At 35.0% G+C, this 21,759-nt stretch overlaps 1 protein-coding gene across 1 annotated transcript in view; it reads right to left on the bottom strand.

Moving 5' to 3' along the window:
• The window catches only part of LOC132563082 (glycine receptor subunit alpha-2-like), a 67,297-nt gene that overhangs the window by 8,740 nt on the left and 36,798 nt on the right, over positions 1-21,759 (bottom strand). The window contains exons 2-4 of the mRNA XM_060227844.1: positions 9,438-9,499; positions 1,119-1,186; positions 227-459 (exon numbers count right to left, since the gene is read on the bottom strand). Of these exons, the coding sequence (XP_060083827.1) occupies positions 227-459; positions 1,119-1,186; positions 9,438-9,499 (363 nt within the window). The remainder of the gene's footprint in view (positions 1-226; positions 460-1,118; positions 1,187-9,437; positions 9,500-21,759) is intronic.

The following is a 21,759-nucleotide window of genomic DNA, read 5'->3' as shown; positions in this document are numbered from 1 at the left end:
ACCCACGAAATAAACCCCACACGAAAATGAATGAGTTTACAGTATAAGATCATAATGCGAGCATAACTTGAAGAACACCGAAAAAAAATTCGGGATAGCGGTATTGTTTTGCAAATGAACATGGTGCATTTCAGTACATGAACTTGTACTGTTTAACACCGAGGTAAAGATATATTGATGTGAAAACAACAGTTGTTGTCGATGAGGTGTGGTAAAATGTACATACCTAGCAGTGTACGATACCTTCCCGTCTCCAAATATCCTGAGCATTTTGTTAGGCATGAAAACATCATGGAAGAATGCTTTCTTTTCGTTTGGAAAATAGATATCAGGAACCCACAGATTTGCTAAGCGTTTAGAATCTGCTTCGATGTAGGAATTATTGTCAGTTAGACGAACCCATGTGAGGAAGCGACGGTCCTGCCACATCAAATGTATAAAAATACTAACGGTGAAGTCCTGAAGGAGAAAAAGGAAAGGTGAAAACACATGATTCAATATTATATAACCAGCATCAAAAGTGACATATATGTCTATATCATCAACTGAGAGATTAGATTCTGCCCTTAATTGTAGAAGTTTGTAGTTTGATATCTCACGAATGCATTATTTTCAGATGTGGTTCTACGGGTGAATTAATTTCTATGAATGCCGCATAACCTTGTTACATTTCTATTTTTTATTACTGTATAGTTACGTTTAGCAAGGCTGATATTTTGGGATTGTTTTGTTTGAGGCTATATCATGGGGATGAAAAATCAGTAAACAGGTAAACACGTATACCATGTCACTTAGTGTGACATATTCACTGTGAGTAATGATGTTTCATTGTTTGGCCGTGTGGTGTCGTAACATTTCATAGTCAGATCGTATTGTGCAGCATCCATGAAAAGGCCAATATAATACATATCTTCTTTGAAGTTTTTTGTGAAAAATGTTGGATATCTAATTTTGCATTATCTTATATGACCGCAAATATAGCGAAATTTTCAATGATCAAAGAATTATTCTATCTATACCTTGTATCATTTTAAAGCAAAAGTACAGAATTTATGATACGAATCTAACCGAAATACTTTTTTTGATAGTTTATACTTTGCGTTTATTCATTAACTTACCATATTAGCTTCATTGATTGAATCGAAACTGTCAACATAAAGTTCACATTCCACTTCCGTTGGAAAGTCTGATATAAAAAGAAAATAAAAAAATAATTTCATAGTTGATACATTTGATGATATGAAAATCAAGAAAAATCGTCCAAGATGAAGTTGAGACTAAAATTAGCACTGTCACAAGTTACATAATAGCAGACTCACTCTACCCGATCCGCCATGCCGACTCAAAGTTTACTTAATTATGATATGTACCTATGTCAACAGTCTAACAAATTCAAGCCACTGCTGCATGAAATAAAAAGGCAATTTTAGGTTTCAGTCATCCTTAAATCATATGTATTGATAAAAAGTGTTTTTAAGAATGTTCTGTCTGAAAATGGGGTAAGGTGTGTCTGTGCAAGATATCTTCAAAGTATTATCTTCTAGTATTTTGTCGATGCTTGAACAACTTAAGTGTTACAGACTGTCAATCACAGATGCATGGGAGCGAAAACAAAAAACCCTTGAACAAAACTTTTAGCACATAGATAGTGTACTGTTTCAAAACGGCAAAATAAGTTATGAGATCTTTTAAAAATCCATCTTGCCTCGTGGCAAGAAAAACATATTTAAGAAAGTTAAAAATGAGATATTATGTCCTTCTTTACCACAGATATAACTATACAACACACTTCTGAATATAGAAGGTTGTTAACCTCAGAGACATCTAGAATCACGAAAATACTAACTTGGTAATGATATACTGTAAATGTTTCGTGTTTTGAAATGTTCCCGGTGTTACACAGATTTAAAGCCAAATATAAAGCACTTTCACGCAAACCTTGAAACTGACTACAACATTCTTTATCAAATCTATTTTAAGGGTGCGTGTGTCTGTGGTTTTTTAGCAAATTGATTTCAAAAATAGCAAAAAAATAAAAAGAATAATTTGGAAAGTAACAACTTGAACATTACTCACAGACTTAATGAAAATGTATAAATTATCACTGTATGTTGTCTTTAATGTTAAGTTATTGAGAGTAATAGTTATGTACTTAAATCTATATCATTGTACAAGTTCACAAGTTTTCCCATGGCAGATTTTAATATATTGATTTCTTTCTACTACACAACCAAAAAAATAAAACTAGAAAGATACAATTTAACATCAGATAACGTGAAAATGCACGTGCGGAGATGATGCCATGAAAATGACTTATGAGGGTTTTTTTTTTCAAATGGGAATAAAACCATAGCATTAAACCATGGTGAGAAGCATTATTCTAAATCTTTTGTGTGGCAGTAGCTTTTGACTTCCAGCCAACATTAGCAAGTTTATAACATAAAAACGGAACTTGTGGTGGAACAAACATATAACTTTTACAGAAATAGGCATCACTGTCATTCGTATACGTTTTTGTAATTGATCGTTGCACTATAGAATTGGTTGTTGTACCGGTCAAAATATAACTTCAATATATAGCTCATGAAGTGTAGCAAAATGGTTTAGCTTGGTAAAGTTGTAGACAAATTCAACAGGAGATCCCGGAGGGATCTTGGCGCCCACCATTGTTTTGATCTTCATTTGCTCCAGAAGCCATTTTTTAGTCCCAAAATCAAACGGGCATAACTAGAGACAAAAGGAACATATGCATAAAATTTGAAAATAATCGTTTCGGTACTTCTTAAGAATCAGGGATAACAATCTTTACTTTGCGAAATCGAATATGGTGCTTGTCAGCCATTTTGTTTTTCTTATCGATTCCAAACTCAAACAGGCACAAATAGAACCAAGGAGGAACTTATACGTGACATCTGAGAAATATCTATGTCGCATTTCCCAAGAAGTAGCAGTAACAGACATTCAAATTCAAAATAAAAGATAGCCGTCTGTTGGCCATTTTCTTTTTCGGATAGTACCAAAATCACACAAGCGCAACTAGGGATCAAAGAAGACATATACATGAAATTTGAGAAAGATCTATTCTGTAGTTCCGAAAAAATAGCGATAACAAACTTTAAAGGGGAACCTACAGAAGAAATTTTAGAGATATTCTTTGTGCACTATATATCGATAACAAACCTACAAAGTCAAATTCAAAGATGGCCATTTGTCGGCCATTTCGTTTTTTCTGATCAGTCGTTTAGTCATACAGGCACAAAATAAATGATCAGGGAAAACCTATAGATGGAATTTGATGGAGATCCATGCTGTAGTTTTCAAGGAATAGCGAAAACAAACTTTCAAAGTCAAAATCCAAGGTGGCAGTCTGTCAACCATTTTTTTCTGATCATCCTCAAATTAGTTGGAAACAACAAAAGACCAAGCGGAATAGAGGAATTTTGAGAGATATCCATCACGTCCTTTCAAGAATTATGGATCACAAACCTTCAAGTCAAAATTCAATATGGCCGCCTGTAAGCCATTATGCTTTTTTATCAGTCCCAAAATCGAATGGATACAACTAGGGGCCAAGGGGAACCTACAGCTGAAATTTGAGAAAGATCCATCCAATCAATCTCAAGTAATAGCGATAACAAAAATTGTTTACGGACGTACGGACAGATGAACAGATGCATGGACGGACCACGGACGTAGGTCGATTTGAATATCTCACCATCTGATGATAGTGGGCTAAAAATGCAAAAAATATCGAAATGTTTATTTGCGCATTGGGTACAATTATATCTTGTTTAAAATTTTGGAATAGTTGAAGTTGCAATAAGATGAAACAAGAGACACACAAATAAATACAACCTTTTAATACAAATTTGAGTTTAATACAGTAAGAGTCAAATATTTACTTAAACTGCCTAAAACAATTGTTTCGTCATTCGAAGACTCGAGAGTGATGCTTAAGGCCTATTTTTTAAGTCCTGGAGGCGACTTCGGAAAACTCCACTGTGAGCAAAAGCTATGTCAAAATCCTCTCCAACACAACTAAAACCATAAACTCGTGATTGGGCGGTATACTTGACTAATAAAGGAAAAAGCATAAAAAAAGTGTGGAGTTGTCAGTAAATCTGAACGGTATTGAGTTTCAAAAATGCGTTTCTTTGATTTTTACTCGTTACGAAATATAATACCAGCACAAATGCAATGATCAACTGAAAAGGCATTCACCCGTTGTGCGCAGAGTGAAATATGAGCTCGAGTTTCTCCATTGATAACGCTTTTAAACTACCAAAATAGCAATCTATTATACATTGCAGTAGACAGTAAGACTGCAGTCGATGTTAGTTGACGATTTTAAATCATTGTAGCCGTTGTCTGACATTTATTGGAATAGTGACGTGCTATCGTTACTGAATTATAACATAGACGCTGCTTGTCGGATGTTTTTCCCATTTCTTCGATATTTCTGGAAAACTGGAATGATAAACATCATATTCTAGCATCTCTCACTGCACGAAAACTTGTAAAATAATTTGATTGCACGATCAGATATGAAAAGGCCTTGTAGAATAATAAAACACATTCAATATCACATGTAACAGTATCAGTGTAGAATGAATGATGTAACCGATTGTAGGTAAGAACGAGTCGGTTTTGTTCTTTCACAACACATTTGCTTAGACATTACCACACTGATTTCACAAATACCATTAACTGTGTAGATAGAATATGGAGTATAATTGCCATGAATATTGGTTACACGGCGTGATATTGATATCGTCTAATATTAAATTGATTACGCTAACGGAAATTTACATTCAATTTGGTGTCCAACCAAAACTTAACAAGGTTATATTTAATGCAATCATTACCAAATTGGTATGTAATAATTAAATTTCAAAGTGATATTTTCATGGATCGAGAACTATTAGGTTTTAAACATTTTTGCATTTTCAAAAATTTGTACAGCGAATATTATTATTATTATTATTATTAAATTCTTAACTGCCCGTCAACACATAAAAGGTCATCAGGGCCATCAAACGGTAAAACACACAGCGATCCAAAAGGAAATAACATTAAACGAACCAAAAGGTAAAAGACAAATGTTACAAATCTTAAATGGGTATGTTAACACAAAAGATTAAATGGTACGTCATAGTCTATTAAATAGACCAATATCTTTCTATTAATATAGAATTTTACAAATCTCAACAGTTTCAAAAAGGGATTTTAGACATGTAATGTTACGATAAAAACGTTCTCGAGTAGACAGAAGGTCACTGAAGTCCAATAAAACAGGGCGAATGGCTCTCATCACATCCTAAGCACCAAGGATTATCTCCGCCTTTCAACATATATGAATGTGTAAGGTATGTATGACCCATCCAAAGACGGGCAAGGTCAACTACGTCTCGGTGGTTGTCTCTATAGCCTGGAGATCATTCACCGATAACAGGTTTAGCGGAGTGCAATTTGTTTGTACAGCGAATAAGGTCATTACTAATTAAACATGCATGTATCATGACATTCTCGTGTAACACGTGTACTTTCACACACGTATGCTGTTGTAGACAGTATTAATTACCTGGAAAAAAAATAACAAATGGCTTGAATAGATTTTCCTATTTTCCATCAGGAATTTCCATTCTTTTTACCCCTAGCTTCAATGAGGAGACATGTAAGGACGGAACAGATTCAGTGAATTGTTCTATACTGTATTACCGAGTTTCAACCTTAACTGCATGACAATTAAAGCCTTCTGTACAATCTTTTTTATAGTTCAAGATTAAAAATGGTTGAATTTTACTTATTCATAAATACTTTTCAATGATATAGTCTTAGTTTTCATATATATACAAATATATATATGGGTAGTATCACAATAGAACTCGGAGAACTACATATAAAAATATTATATAGCATAGGTACCACGATGATTTTTAAGTTTCAAAGGATTCAAGTTTCCGACGATGACGATGATGTTATATTTAGCTGTATATTAATTTCTGCTAATGCCAATGTCTATCTGCCAACCTTCTTGTCCACGTGATACTGAAGCATTTTTTTTTCAAATTTTATAATATATAACCTTTTATAATATGAGAGATCTTCTTTACACAAGCATACGACAAGGAGCAACACAAAACACTGCTGACAAAACCTCTTTTGAGTCTGATAATTGGGTTCATAACTCGATTTGTCAAAAATGAACCGAACTCGACTCCCCATTTGTTCGACTCTCTCGGTGTAAATGTACATAGTTCGCTTACAGAGTAATTTCATTTGGTTAGTTTTCCTATGCGATTTAGAAAGGTCATCGTGTGGGTTTCAGAACATAAGAGTCAATCGTTGTCTTTGGTCCGTGGGTCAAAGTCACAGGCTTTGGCAAACTAAATCGACATTATACGTAAACAATCACTCGTGGGGCCAATGTTCTAGGTCATATTGGCGATAACTCGCGGCCTTAATGGTCATAACTAGTGCGTGTGGTGTACATGTGGGTGTATATTGGCTACCCTCTACCACGCCCCCTCCTGCTTTAGATAAATATCTCTCCCTTGTGTTTGTCGGCCTAATTACTTATAATAAAATGAAAGATTTACAGAAATGCCAGATACATAATTTCATTGATGGTGATGGAACAATTATCGATCGGCCATATTTAAGTAGATATTTCCGTGTTTTTGTATTCAACGTCTAAATATATATACATCATATAACACTTCCGGTATAGAATTCTAATAATAGCAGTGTTGTATCCTAATGCAATGACCTCCGTCCCTAGAATTTTTAAAATCATCAATTTAATTTAGCTTTATATTTTTAGTCTCTTGGATATGTCTTATTTCATGCGACATCATTATCAAACTAGGGTGGGCAATAGCTGATAATTTTATACAAAAAATCAAGTACATGTGTATATTCTGCTTTCGCTAGATATTCCATTGGCCTGCGTATACTAACCCGGAATATTTTCCAGAGTATCTGCTCAGCCTTTGTTTTCCTCTTAGATATCCAATTGGCCTACCAAGTATGGCTTCAGCTTAGAGATTAACTTTCCCAGTTACTTATGATCTTAGTGGGAACGGAAGCTTGCTGAATTCACACTGATCTTGTGTTACCCAGAGGTAAACAATTGTCCGACCTGACCAGGTTAAACATTTGTCCGACCTGACCAAAAGGTTAAACATTTGTCCGACTTAACCCAGAGTTAAACACTTGTCCGACCTGACCCAGTGGTAAGCATTTGTCCGGCCTTACCCAGGACTCATTTGTCCTACCTAAACCAGGATTAAACACTTGTCCGACCTGACTCAGAAGCAAACACCTGTCCGCCAAGACCTAGGGTTAACATTTGTCAAACCTGACCCAGGGTTAAACACTTGTCCGACCTGACCCAATGTTAAACATTTGTCTGACCCGACCCAGGATTAAACATTTGTCCGAGCTGACGCAGGGTTAAACATTTGTCTGACCCGACCCAGGATTAAACACTTGTACTACCTGACCCAGGGTTAAACACTTATCCGACCTGACCCGAGGTTAAACACTTGTCCGACCTGGCCAAGGTTTAAATATCTGTCCGACCTGACCTAGGGTAAACTAATTGTCCGACCTGGCCCAGGGTTAAACACTTGTCCGACGTGACCCAGGGTTGAACACTTGTCCGACGTGACACCAGGATTTAACACTTGTCCGAACTGACCCAAGGGTTTAACACTTGTCCGAACTGACCCAAGGGTTAAACACTTGTCCGACCTGACCCGAGGTTAAACACTTGTCCGACCTGACTCAGGGTTAAACATTTGTCCGACATGACCCAGGGTTAAACACTTGTCCGACGTGACCCAGGGTTAAACACTTGTCCGACGTGACCCAGGGTTAAATACTTGTCCGACCTGACCCAGGAGTTTACACTTGTCCGAACTTACCCAAGGGTTTAACACTTGTCCGAACTGACTAAGGGTTTAACACTTGTCCGACCTGACCCAGGGTTAAACACTTGTCCGACCTGACCTAAGGGTTTAACACTTGTCCGACCTGACTCAAGGTTAAACACTTGTTCGACCTGACCTAAGGGTTTAACACTTGTCCGACCTGACCAAGGGAAAACTTATTGTCTGACCTGGCCTAGGGTTAAACACTTGTACTACCTGACCCAGGGTTAAACATTTGTCCGACCTGACCCAGGGTTTAACACTTGTTCGATCTGACTCAAGGTTAAGCACTTGTCCGACCTGACCTAGGAGTAAACATTTGTCCGACCTGACCCAGGGTATAAACATTCGTCTGACCTGACTCAAGGTTAAACACTTGTCCGACCTGATCAGGATTAAACATTTGTCCGACCTGACCCAGGGTATAAACATGCGTCCGACCTGACCCAGGGTATAAACATTTGTCCGACCTGACTCAAGGTTAAACATTTGCCCATCCTGGCCCTGGAGTTAACACTTATCCGACCTGACCCAAGGTTAAACACTTGAAACCACTATCTTATTTCTGATGCCTTTGTCAAAAGTCACAACAGCATAATATGCGATATAATTACTTTTTCGCGGACAGATCACTCTGTCAATGTACATTGTCCACAGATGACGTACCAATGAATATGCGAAGTGACGTACGATTGAAATTAGGATCCAGATAATGGAGTGTTTCGTCTATCTGTTTTGTCATTCAGTGACGAAATGCATTGTGTGGATGTCATCATTTCTGCAGATGAAATGTCTTTTAAACGTTTGAACAACATTTTTTCAGAAAGTATTGAATTTGAAAAGTAGTTTCTTCAGGATTGCTTTCTAAAAGTATTTCACAAAATAGAATAGCTCTTAATCATAACAAAATTGGTTGAAAGGAATGTCAAATTAAACATCGGGAGGTACAATTTAGAAAAATAACCTAAAATATCAAGATATTTCATAATTCAAAATAAAACCAAATCAAATAGGCTATGAATAGATCTATGTATTTCCTGACGGTTACATTCTAAGAGTACGCCAGCCGTTTCATCATTCAAAAATACGGAGTACGGTTACGTGTATTCATCACTGTTCCAATTAGGCTAATAACTTCATGTAAAATACATGACATATATTTAAAAACAAATCTATTATGAACGTTTGAGGAAATTTTTTCGAATATCCTATAATATTTCTGGACAAAATCATTTTGATTCAGTTAAATTGTACGTTTTTTTTTCTAGCAAATGTATATCTCCAAAAACAGACGAGTTTTGCCTTTCCGCCGTGTGTAAATTATATAGGCCATAAGACTGCCAAATTGAATTGATTTAGCAATAATGTTTGACTTCTACCACAGTGATACAATGTGTTAATTAAAACAGAACACATAATTCATAATTAAAGTGTACGTACAATGAGGTGGATATGCACACCTATCCTTGACTAATTAATATATCAGAGAAGTTTTTAACTTACCATCGTTAAAATTTGGTGGGGTATTTCCTACTTGTTCCTCGATCAATTCCAGCATTCGCGTCCTGATAATATAAAAAGGTAGGTATTAGTTATGGCATCGTCAACCAAATGAATTCATCGAAAAAAATACTAACATTAACGTTTTCTTGTATCATTCTCTGTTACTTATTGACTTATTTCTTTTTTCAATTTTTACATGATATCGTGGATGGTTACTATGGCGGCACGTGAATATTGGCTGAAGGAATGAAGCCGATCATTGCAAAGCAGACATGATTACGTCACCAATTATTTTAGGAAACAAATAAACCGGAAGTTAAATCAAATATTCTAGTTGTAGTTTGAAATTATAGATCAGGATTCTGATGGTCGTGAAAGAGGGCGGTTGTGAAAAGAAATACATGAAACCTAACTGATATCCGCTCACTTTGTAAAATAACATCAAAACATAAAAATAAGCTCGGTGTCAAATCATACACTTTTTGAATTCACTTCATTGCCTTTTGTACAACCATCATAACGCTGTCTCTGTAACTGAGAACGCACGCATTGATAAATAAATCAAATACATTTGATTGATGTATAACATTGCCTCCAAACATTATCTTATCATTAAAATGCAATTTCCGGATCATAGAAGTGTCATAACATCGACACTAAGAATTACATGGTGATGAAAACTTGAGAAAGTGATACAGTCGAACCCTGTTATCTCGAATTCGGCGTGACCGTGGGAAAACTTCCAGATAACCAAATATTCCATTTAAGTGAGGTCGTATGGTTTATGTAAAGTAAGGCAGGAACTGACGAAATGTTTCGAATTATACAGGATCTTCGAGCTATGAGACTTTAAGACAACTAGATTCAACTGTATATATAAATATATCGATATATATATATATATGCTCGGTCCTAACTCATGCTTCACCAGACAGTAGACCATTTTTAATTTCTTCTATGCCCACTAGACGTTGACACGTAAAACCGATTCCATAGAATGCGCCATGTAAGTGGCTGTTTATGACCATAGAGTGGAAAATACCAGGCATTTTAAAGATCATGACCTAGTCAATGAGGTGAGAAATAGCCGGAGTTTGACCTAGACACTTCCGTTTGGAATTTTACGGAATTCAGACATAAATACTGACGGTATTAACAGTAGTAAATGACCAATTCTTTGTTTTATTTCTTATATTGAATATTACAATAAAACATCGATATAGTTATAAAATTTGAGATATAGAAGGTTTAGAGTTTTTGAAAGGATATTATTTGAGAAATTACCTACTACTCTGTACAAACTGCAGTTTTACCCAAATGTTCTTCATTAGATAGTTTTAAAGATAAAACGCACAAACATAGCTTCCATTCTTATATGAAATACATCACATTTGACACTTTCTTCTATCCCAACGTTAGGCACAACTCCCTGACTCATCATTCCTTGGTACTTAAAACACATTAAGATCTTAACGTTACAAGTTAAAATGTGATAAGCATTGCTAGTGTTGTATAGGAGTAGATATGATCACAATTAGATTTTGTCTACATTAACCATTACTTTATGTATCTTATCAGTGGGTGGAGTGCAGCAACGATGACGTCACTGGCTTTGTAACCTTGTATAATCCTATCTGTATTTTATAGCTATTTTTACCGTTTCAAGTTTATCCAAATGTTAGAAAATATTAACTTTAAATCCAGGCTACAAACATGTTCAGTCATGTGAAAGGAAACGTTTGCGTGCAAAGATAATATTATATATTTCAATATTTTTTGTACCTAAGCTTTAATCTGATGGCGTCAGGCTCTCGCGACCGTTACTATCAACACGCATGATTCAGTATCAGCGTGATGAGTCAGTTGATAGCTTCGTTAGTTTTTCTGATTTCCCATCAATTGGGTAGATCTCTACGAGGTCTGGGAGCTTAAATCAAGATAATTAAGCCAGATGCCGTGTATAAATTCTTATCTCTACACTTGGGTTTAGGGTTATATACACAATACCCAAATATACCTTCACCACAAAAAAAAACAAGATTTATCTTTCAAAAGTAAACCTTGTGAGCCGATGCATTCTATCTCTATGTCCTCGGAAACGCCGATTATCCACATGTAAACGCCCTGCTATGCGAAATCTTGGGGGTTTCGTGGCTATATGTTGAAAGATATGGCTTCCAACTTACAACTGCTTGTTTTAATGAAATGGGATTTGTGACTTTTTGAACGGGAGTTTTGATCCAGTGACGCACGTGGAGATTATCTTCCTTTCGGTTTTGAAGAGTGTTTGCGGCTTGACGTTAGAGTAATGGGGATACACCATGTAACAGGAGAATGAAAGGATAATTTACACAAATTCATTGCGTAACATTTCGTTTTATCCTCCTCTCTGTTTAGCATTTTGTCTTGTCAATGTTAAGTTTCAAAGCTATTTCGTAGTCGTTTGGTTAACCCCAATTACCAGTAGGCAAATCATTTACCCGTGGCGTTTGGTCAAAAAGCAAAAACAATGAAAATGATACTATCACAATGTTTGTTTCATCAATTCAAGAGAACTGAGTTTTACCAGGAACCAAAATTGTTGAATGGAAGGAGTATTTAAAGTTCGCGTACACAGTTTTTAAGCAAGATTTTTGGAATTTTTTTCCTTTCAATCTACCGCTCAAGATAAATATATATTTTGAATAATACATAGCCGCATGTGAATGTGTATGTGAAAAAATATATAAATGTGTGTGTTAAAATGTTAAACCTATGAGCTGTTGATAATCATATCAAGAATTAATTAACTAATTGAAGATTTAGGACAATCGCGCTCGGTTCAAGTCAAGCACAATTGTTGAAGTATAGAAGTATAAAAGAACCTATGATCTGGACTAAAAATACAATACATTTAGAAAACTTTTGAATTATTGAGTCGGAACTTAATCATTTTGCTATGAGTATTTCCTGTTTAGCAAATATTAGAAAATCGTAAAACACAACTTCATTCCAAGGGCATGTCACTGTAATACCCGTTTTTTTTTTTTTTTTTTCTTTAGTGCTGTATTTTTCGAGGATTGAACTCAATCCATCATGACTTGACATCTCGCTCAAGTCATTTATTGGTCAATTTGCTTGGCATCCTAAACACGGGACAAACATTTATTATATATTTACGTGGCTGTTTCCTAGACTCAAATGGAAATCTGGCATTGGGAACTTAAACAGTACAAGTTAAGAGGGAAGCTACTTATTATAACGTCTATCCTGTTTGTCAGTAACAAATCGACAACATTTCAAGAGAGCTAACTACAAACTGAACTAGCGGTCATATGTTTAGTTTCTCAAAGATTATATCTGATTAGCAATGGCAGAGATACTTTGATGAAAATGCAGAGGATAAGTTTCAAGACGGTGTGTACACATATCTGAAAATATTTCGGATTTAAAGGCAGAACTTCTGTGTTAAGCAATTATTTCCACTGCCTGGTTGCCCACACGTACCGGTTTATTGGAGGTCAAAAGGTGCGGACAAAGGTCAGATATATAACATAGATATGAATATAAATATATATATATATATATATCACAATGTAAATATGGAAACACTACGTTCTTAATAACCCTATACAAAGCAGATGTACGTGCAGTGCGAGACGCCATTTATCTATTTATAGCATCCAAATAATACCAACACTCCATAGTCGTAATATCGCCTTATTGTGGCTAACGTTCAATATCACCTTTTCACTTTTCATTGGCGAATCCACATACTTATTACAACGATTTATAATCGTACCATTTTTATTACTATAGTGATTTTATTATAAGCGCTGTTGATAGACAAGTAATCCTGAATACTACTTTTCAGTTAGAGAATGGCTCAGAATGCACGCGTTCGCCCTCTTTTAGAATAATTCAATACTGGGAAAAACACTAAAATCCCTGATTGACATGACTAGCACCTCGCTATCTATGTTTATGATTTGCCTCATAAAATTTCAGCCTCCGATTCCCATACTTTGGTACCCTAGCATCAATTTTAATTCCTAGAAGGAAACTATACATACATATATATATATATATATATATATATGTGTGTGTATAGTTTCCTTCTAGGAAATAAAATATATATATATAATTGATTTTATGATTCGGCATATCTATCTGGCTGGATCTTGTCGAACGTTGCTATATTTACTTGAGTATATTTAAGTTTTAAAAAAAGATATAATTCAGTAGTGTGATCAATATTTTCATTCTTTTCGAACAAGTATTATGCAATAATAAATGACATCTTTTGCGATTATTTAAAACCAATCTCAAAGTTATGAAACAAGTTCATGGTTGGTGCTTTCGCCTAACAGCCAAATATGTTTCTAAACTCCTTCAATCAGGTTTGCGTTTCTAATATCTTTAATTGGCACTGTCTCAGTATGAACATGTGAGTTGAGCGTTTGCCCTTTAGAGGGACTTGGTGTTCTGTCCCAAAGGCTTGACATACCATATATTTGATGTTAGCTGCTTGCAGCTCGGCACTGAAAGGAATGCACAGAGAAACAATCAACCAGTTTTAATGGCAATATTATTTACTGGTGTAAATTTTGCAAATGTTCCTACAACATGACATTTCAGAGAAATATCATTAGGAACTGTCTCTCAATTTAGAAGAAAATACGAAATCATCTCCTTCAAATGATATAAACGCGCTATTTTGACGTCAGCATCCAGCCAATCAACTTAAATTAAAGTAATAGATGAAAAAAATGACCGAAACAGGAAAAACATCAATTATCCTGTTATCAAGAATCCTTTCTTATAAGTTCTCGGATGAGAATGACGTAACTCCGATCAGAAAATAAACTCATTTATCGTAAATTTAAAACTATTTCTCATTTCTACTTAAAATTGCTGCGAAAAAATTCATATAAATCATGATGTTTTATGCTTACGTTTTTCACATACAGACAGTACAACTCTTGATATCTAGCCATGAGATTTAAAACAACGAACGAACAAGCTATTGTATCCAAATGTTAACATGGCAAGAAAAGTATGATCTTTTCACGATATCAGCGATATAAGATAAACCATATGGCACTGTTCTGCCCCGGAATGGATCCGCAGTTGACAATATCTAAATGCACGTGTTTTTACACTTTCACATTCCCTGCTTTTTATTTAGTTTCCGAATATTCCACCTTTCAATACTGCTACAGAAGTTCCAAAGAGTACCAAAATTAATCATCTAGTCTCCCATCCCCAACACCTCTATCGGACCCCTACTCCCGGAAGTGTATGAAATGAAAACGAAATACGAAAGACAAAATAAAATCACCATGGAAATAGATTTCCCAAGAGACGGACTTAGAATTATCATATTCTTTTTAGTATAAATTCTGTAGGCAATGTCTCACGGAAATGAATTCTGAACATACGTGTACGACCAGACCAGACAATGCGCTTTGAGCTATGTTATTCAACGAATGATTCCAGGATTATTGTCCGGATATCTCAAATCGAGGCTTTAACCCTTTTAGTTTTTTTCAGACCGAAACACTCTGTATTGTTGCGCATTTTGTGGTAATGCCAGCCGGAGAAGTCACTTAATTGTTAATATTACTCTAAGTGATAGTTATTCACGATTTATGTTCTAGAAATAATTAGTATTCTCCTGAAATACACGACCGAAGTTAGGTATAAAGCCACGAAATTCTTACAGACTGTATCGACTTGTAAACGGAACCGGAAACGAAAGTCTGGTTAAGACGCATTGAGGTGTTACTGGTCAGAAATACTCTAAGAAACGAGTATGTTTATAACTCCACATTTGTATAATTAAGTTCTAGAGAACAGCAATTAAGGAAAACACTATATCGAATAGGGAAACATAATATTTCCCGATGAGGTTATAATGATGACAATAAAACTTCCCCGTCATATTATTCAACCTGTATCTCTCAAAAATCTGTGTTGGCAGTTCCCGACACCTTGCAAGAAAACAGTGATATTAAGAACAATTCCTTGAATATTGAATCAACTGTGATTACAATAAGAAACATTGAAATCAGCACGATTATCATGCATACAGCTTGGTAAAATAAACTGTCCCTGTTGATTTCGTTGAAGGAGAAAATCGAGGTTAGCGGAATCGGAACAATACAGGTTTTATAAAACAACGTAATGAAACGTTGGTTACATAAATTCTTGTGAAATTTAGAAATCCAATATAGACATGGCCTGTCCGTATCCTTATCATTAATTGGCAGCCTGAATCATTTTATAACTGAAGCGAGATTAGCCTGTGTTTCTTTCTTGGAAATATTGGATATTGTACAGACAGGAGTTACTCCGTTATCAAGTAAGCCACGTTCAGGTTTTACTTGCAGAAAATGTGCTAATCACTGCAAACAAGGATCAAGTTAATAAGTGTTCCATTACATAACTTAACATCAGGATCTAGGAATGTGTTTTCTTCAAAAACTGTTTATGAAATGATATTTTTATAGCCCATAGATGATTGATTCAAAAATATAATGAAATATTCCATGACAACACAAAATTTATAAATAAGCACACAAATATTGAGCTGATACAATGTAGGTTCTTATGACAAAAACATAATGAAATATTCCATGACAACACATAATCTATAAAAATGGACAAAATATTGGAAAACAATTTGGCTGAAATAAGTTTAAATTGATATTTTCCCCATTAAACTTAATTAGCTCTAGTATGACTACCCGAAAATACACTGGCTCAATATGTCATTACACAGCTCTACCAAATATACCTCTGTGCGTTTATAAGTGATCAGAGAGACCATAAAGTTAATTTATTGGTGAGAGTAAATTAATAAATATGACAGTTGATGAAATTAAGTATACATACTGGCATGAATGCAAGTCGACATCAACAAGAATATTAAAAATGCTGTCTATTTTTTTTTTTTTTTTTGTTATTTTCGTGTGAAAGCTTTGTGTATTTAACCGATAGAGAGCGCCTAAATAGTCAAACAGGCCTTATGTTGGAGTGAAAAGTATTGTCATATCTTTTTAACAAATTAGAGGAAAATGTCAGAATGTGTCAGACGCAATTCGAGATATAATTAGAGTATGGATATTGGAAGGGGAATGGAATTAAGTTCGGATTCTCAAACAAAAGGGATATCCAATTCAGAATGACAATGCCAATTATTGATGATAATCTTGTAATTGTGATTCGTGTACTCCAACTTGACATAAGTTATTATAGATGTGAAACTCATACTCAAACATAAAGCACCACTGTCATAGAAGGCAATATGTGTGTATCTTATTCCTACTGGCACTCAGATAAATATAAACGCATATTGTCACTTCCAAGCAAGACATCTAATTACCTGTTTAATAATATATAAATGGATGACAAGGCAGCCGGTTATATAATGTTTGTTATGAAATACAATGGCTAGACACCAATGTAATTTGCTGAATGCACAAAATCTGTTTTCATCAAGATAGCTCAAATGACATTTCAGATTAAATGTGGTTGAATTATACCAAATTAGTGATGATATGCTGCAAGAGCTGATCGATGCCAATTTTACCTTGGAGAATTGACACAGCCTCGCTTTCGTTCATGCATCTCTTTGGAAAATCTATTTGTGTCTCTTCGTAGCCTTCTAAGCTTATGCAAAAGTGGCAATTTTATTTTTTTTGATAAAACTGATAATTCGCTGCATCTATTATCGACCGATTGCAAAAATTATTGCGCGTGCTATGAAGGATTCCTTATCATGTTTTGATATCTACACACGCTCCAATAATTAATAATTAGAATAAAACTTATAAATTCCGTCAAGCTTCCAAAACGTGTCAGCCAGCTGACAGTTGCAAGTGTCTAAGACGCCTATGTGCTTTCGGCCTCCACTCCGGGCGTTACGTGTTGCAGTAAAGTATCTGGCGCTGCATATACAATCAATACGGGTCCGTGAGTGGGACGTATTGGGACAACAGTTCGCTTCTACGTCAGGAAGTCTGCCGCGTGATCTGGGACATTTGCATTTTCAGAAGTAGCGGCATCCTTCGCCTAAATCTAGTTCATTGAACACTTTCTAAAACACAACCATATAATTGCTTATTACATATAACGTAATTCTGGTAGGCATGCACCTCGTTTCTTTTCAAGATTCAGACAAAATTGAAAACTAAATAAAATGATATGGCGTAAGATTCGATACTTTTCATATGAAAGATTTCACAACAGACATGTTGCACCTTACTAAAAATTGAGAATTAGACACAGTGTGCATGAAGTGAAGGAATTAATTAGCTTTTCAGAAGTCTTTAGTTATGCCAAGGGCCTTAATTAATGAAACCTGATCCACTGAGGAAAAGCTGTATTAGTTGAACTAAATATAACAATTCTGGCGGGGAGGTGACGTAGCTTTAAAACTATTGATAATATAATTAAGTATTAAAAAGTCCATAGTTAGAGGAACTGAAATCCATACAGACACGCCATGACATATATAGACAGACTTGTCGTGTGTTATGTGTGTTGTATCCGGTAGAGTACAACTTCCATTTTCAGCAAAGTGAGAACATGTGCTATGTATTATCAAGCTGATAGACTGGTGACATTTTAGTTTTTGTGACAAACCCATCAGTGATCCATTGGAAATCTGTTTCTTGTTACTGATTGCTGTACCTTATCCGAAAGCCTGGCATGTCATTACGTATGGAAGTACCTTCTTAGATCATGAAAAAAGCACGTGTCTTACGTTTATCATTATCGATGTTCATTACGCAAGTGACGACATATATTATTAACTATGTTCATTATTTCGGGGATCACTTGCATTGCTTGTGTCATTTACGTTTTTGATATGAAGTAATGAGTGCATTTTGCTGCAAATGTTTCCAGTAACTTAGTATCCAAGACAACGGTCTCTTTTCTTAAGGTCTCAATTCTATTTCAAAGGAAAAATAAGAAAATACCAACATGTCAACACGATCATAATCTACAGAAAGCCACTGGTTATGGGGGTTTTAAGAGATATGAGCGAATTAACTGACTAGTATTCATAGTCGTCGATAAAGCAGAAGGTGCTTCCCCTTTCGGAGCGTTCAAGGGTCACTGTTCAAATTGGTTTATTCATATTTATATATTTATTGTTTCAATGATTTTTACTTTGAATTACTGGTTTTTCGTTGTTTTTTTTTACTGTTTGTTTGGTTTTTTCTTTTTTTTCCCCATATTGCCTTTTTGTCACTTTTGGCATCGCAATATTGTTATATATGTGTAGAAATTAATGCTCTTTCTCGAAAGATATAGCACTACGGACGAATCGGAGAAAATCAAGACAGGGATATTTGAGAGAACGCATATAAGTAAAGACCGTCGTCGGTCTTGGATCCCACAGTCTGTCTAGGAACAATGTTTCCTGAGTCGCCAACTAAACGTGGATACTTCAAGGCACTAGCAGTCTGTGCCATCAACCTGTCACTCCAAACGTCAACTCTATGATCCAGTTTGATTATTTATGACTACATGGATGCATCGAAAACCGCTTATGATCTACCTTCTAAGTAAATATTCATTAATGCTGTTTCCCTTCACTACTTGATGATGATAAATACCAAATGGTTCATGGGTCATTAATGTCAATCGTGACTTTCCTATTGCCAATGTTCGTTTGCCTTTTGACGTTTGTGTAATTAAGCAATTGCTATTGTTCATTAATTAAATATTGAGTTACCTCCCCTGTACGTATTGAGCTAATTACCTCCTTTTAATTCATCATCACGGTACATATCATGTTGAATGGTGATGATAAGCGTTTTGGCAGGATATTAAGGGGTCATGTAATTCGATCAGGTTTTAGTTTGTTGACTAAAAACAGGTTACGCCCCCAAATCTGCGCAATTTTCCGTTACTTCTATCACTAAAAATCTGTATTATATCAAAAAGAAAATAAGAAATAATATGATAATTGAAAAATTATTCAATATGTCAGTTTTACTCATATTTTGACTCGACTTGATCTTTTCGACAACCTCAGGAAATTCAAACAAAAACGAACATATAATTTGTTTTCTGGAGGAAATATTACCCGATGCCAAAATATAACGTGGTCTTTACTTGTACGATGAGCACATGGGAAATGATTTTCTCTTCTTTTCGAGATCTGTCTTCCATCCACACCTGTACTTTTTTGGAGGGGATGTAGGTTGTGAACTTGGGACAAAAGCAGAATAAAATTACAATGTTTGCATTACATAAGAAAACCGTCCTGTTTGTGTAAATCAGTTATGCTTCGCACGTGTATCATTTTTGCATTAGGAAATGTTATGTGTCCTTCTGTGATATGACGTTAATTGCATTCAATTCATGAGTTTGCCTGCTGGTTTTGTTCCCTTTAAAGCAGTTCTATAGTATACGATATAACATGTACCCGTGTTGATATTATTTGAATTTATATTGTTGGTTTTTTGGAGAAAACTTCCTCTTTTTGTTGATAGTATCATATTCTTCTGATACATGTTGAAGGATATGCTTATGAATAGTAGCTTTATATCTTATCATTGCTCTCTAAAATAACAATCAGAATTACTGTTCTGTTTACCAATATGCAGACATTTTAAAGCGATAAATGATGGCTAGTCATTATTTCTTGGTGAATAACATTTATCTTCCTTTGGGAGTAGTAAAACTTTTCAGATATTTTAACGGGTGTGCAGCTTACTTTTCGATCGGTAAGGTTCGATAAAATGCTTAAATTTTTCAGCCCATTTTATTTGACTTTAATTCCATATTTTGTAAAGGAGTTGTTTTTCCTTACAGTTACTGCAGTGCACTCTGGGAGAAATCGATGTTTTTTAATTGCAAATACTGTGACCTTATTTGTCAAAAATGAGTGAAACGTCAAAACTTCCGTTAGATGAAAATATTACTTACATTTTCTGAAAGTATTAGTTTTATTTTCATCATAGATATCTTCAATTGAAAAATGTAATAAAATCCTAATTTTCTTATTTATTAATTAAATCGCTATGTCTTAATAAAGCGTCAACAATACTTGTTTTGCAGCATTTTTTAATTTCAAATTTAAATACATTATTCAGAAAAACCACGTACCCGTACCACGAGTTTCTTTTTCTTATGTAACAATACGACTGGCTCCATCAAAAATGAACTAAAAATATTTTACACGTTCTGTGAAAATCGCTTCTAGCAAAGGTCGACCTCCATGTTGCTTTTATACTGTGCAATATTTAAAGATCTATGCAAAATACATTTCTTGAGACAAATGCAGGAAATTTGACTATTCTTAATTAGTGTAAGCATTGATGTCAATGTTTTGACGCTACTGTGCGCCCTGCGTTAACTGAAAGTTTCCTTTGATTTAGATTCTAAATGTGAAACTACTATGAAGGAAATCCAAAAATGAATCAGAGACAATAAAACACGTCATATATGTATCCAAAATAATGTCGTGAAAAATAACCACTACTCGTTGTAAAACGTTTCTTGACTTCTTGACGTGTTTCTGGTGTATTCAGAAGGATGAGTAGCAGGCTTTTTTTTTCGATAATATATTCACTTTTGTTAGGTCTTCGATCAATGGGATTTTTGCAGAACTGTTATCTCTCCTAAACTCTAGCAAGTCTAAGAGTGCTGGTAAAAATTTATCTCGATTTGATCAAGTAAACTCTTGTATATTACGTCACATCTTGTAACGTTAAAATGCGTTATCTTGACCCTTAACACTTAAATAGACTTGATAAGGGAATGTCGGGATGAGGCATTTAAAGAATACTTATTATTTCAGAATTTCGAAACTACTGCCAGAAATTCTGTTTTTCTAATGTTTCTTTTTTAAACATTTTATCTTACGCTTACTGACATGACGAGGTGGCAGCTCCGTCAACAAATCTTTATGTCAACGCGAGTATGTTAAACTTGATAAGCATTACATCATTTTTGTCGTAAAGATTTAGTTCTCCGCAGTGCTTGCATGCCATAGTGTACATGTCGTTGCCGACAGAAACAGTCTAGAGACAGATTGATAAGAATCCCGAGGAATACAAAGGAAATTACGAAAGTATCCAGTTAATATTTCTATACTGATCATGTTTCATGGTGTGTTGGTCCGCAGCTTCTTTAATCAAATCTCAATTCCGAAAACATAATTAAGCATTCAAGGTCGCAGTTTCGTACAAAATGTGGATCGATGAAACGTTTGTATCTGAAATGATAAAATTAATAAATACAATTTTATCAGATTGATTCGAATGCAGTTTCCAATTTTACGACTGAATCCCGTTACGGTTGTACTCACGGAATCGAAACA

Source organism: Ylistrum balloti, unplaced genomic scaffold (assembly GCF_031769215.1).
Source record: "Ylistrum balloti isolate Yb309-2 unplaced genomic scaffold, AGI_CSIRO_Ybal_v1 Utg369672, whole genome shotgun sequence".
NCBI classification, from domain to species: Eukaryota; Metazoa; Mollusca; class Bivalvia; order Pectinida; family Pectinidae; genus Ylistrum; species Ylistrum balloti.
The sequence above is the reverse complement of the archived record's forward strand: the minus strand, read 5'-3'. Positions and strand labels throughout refer to the sequence as shown.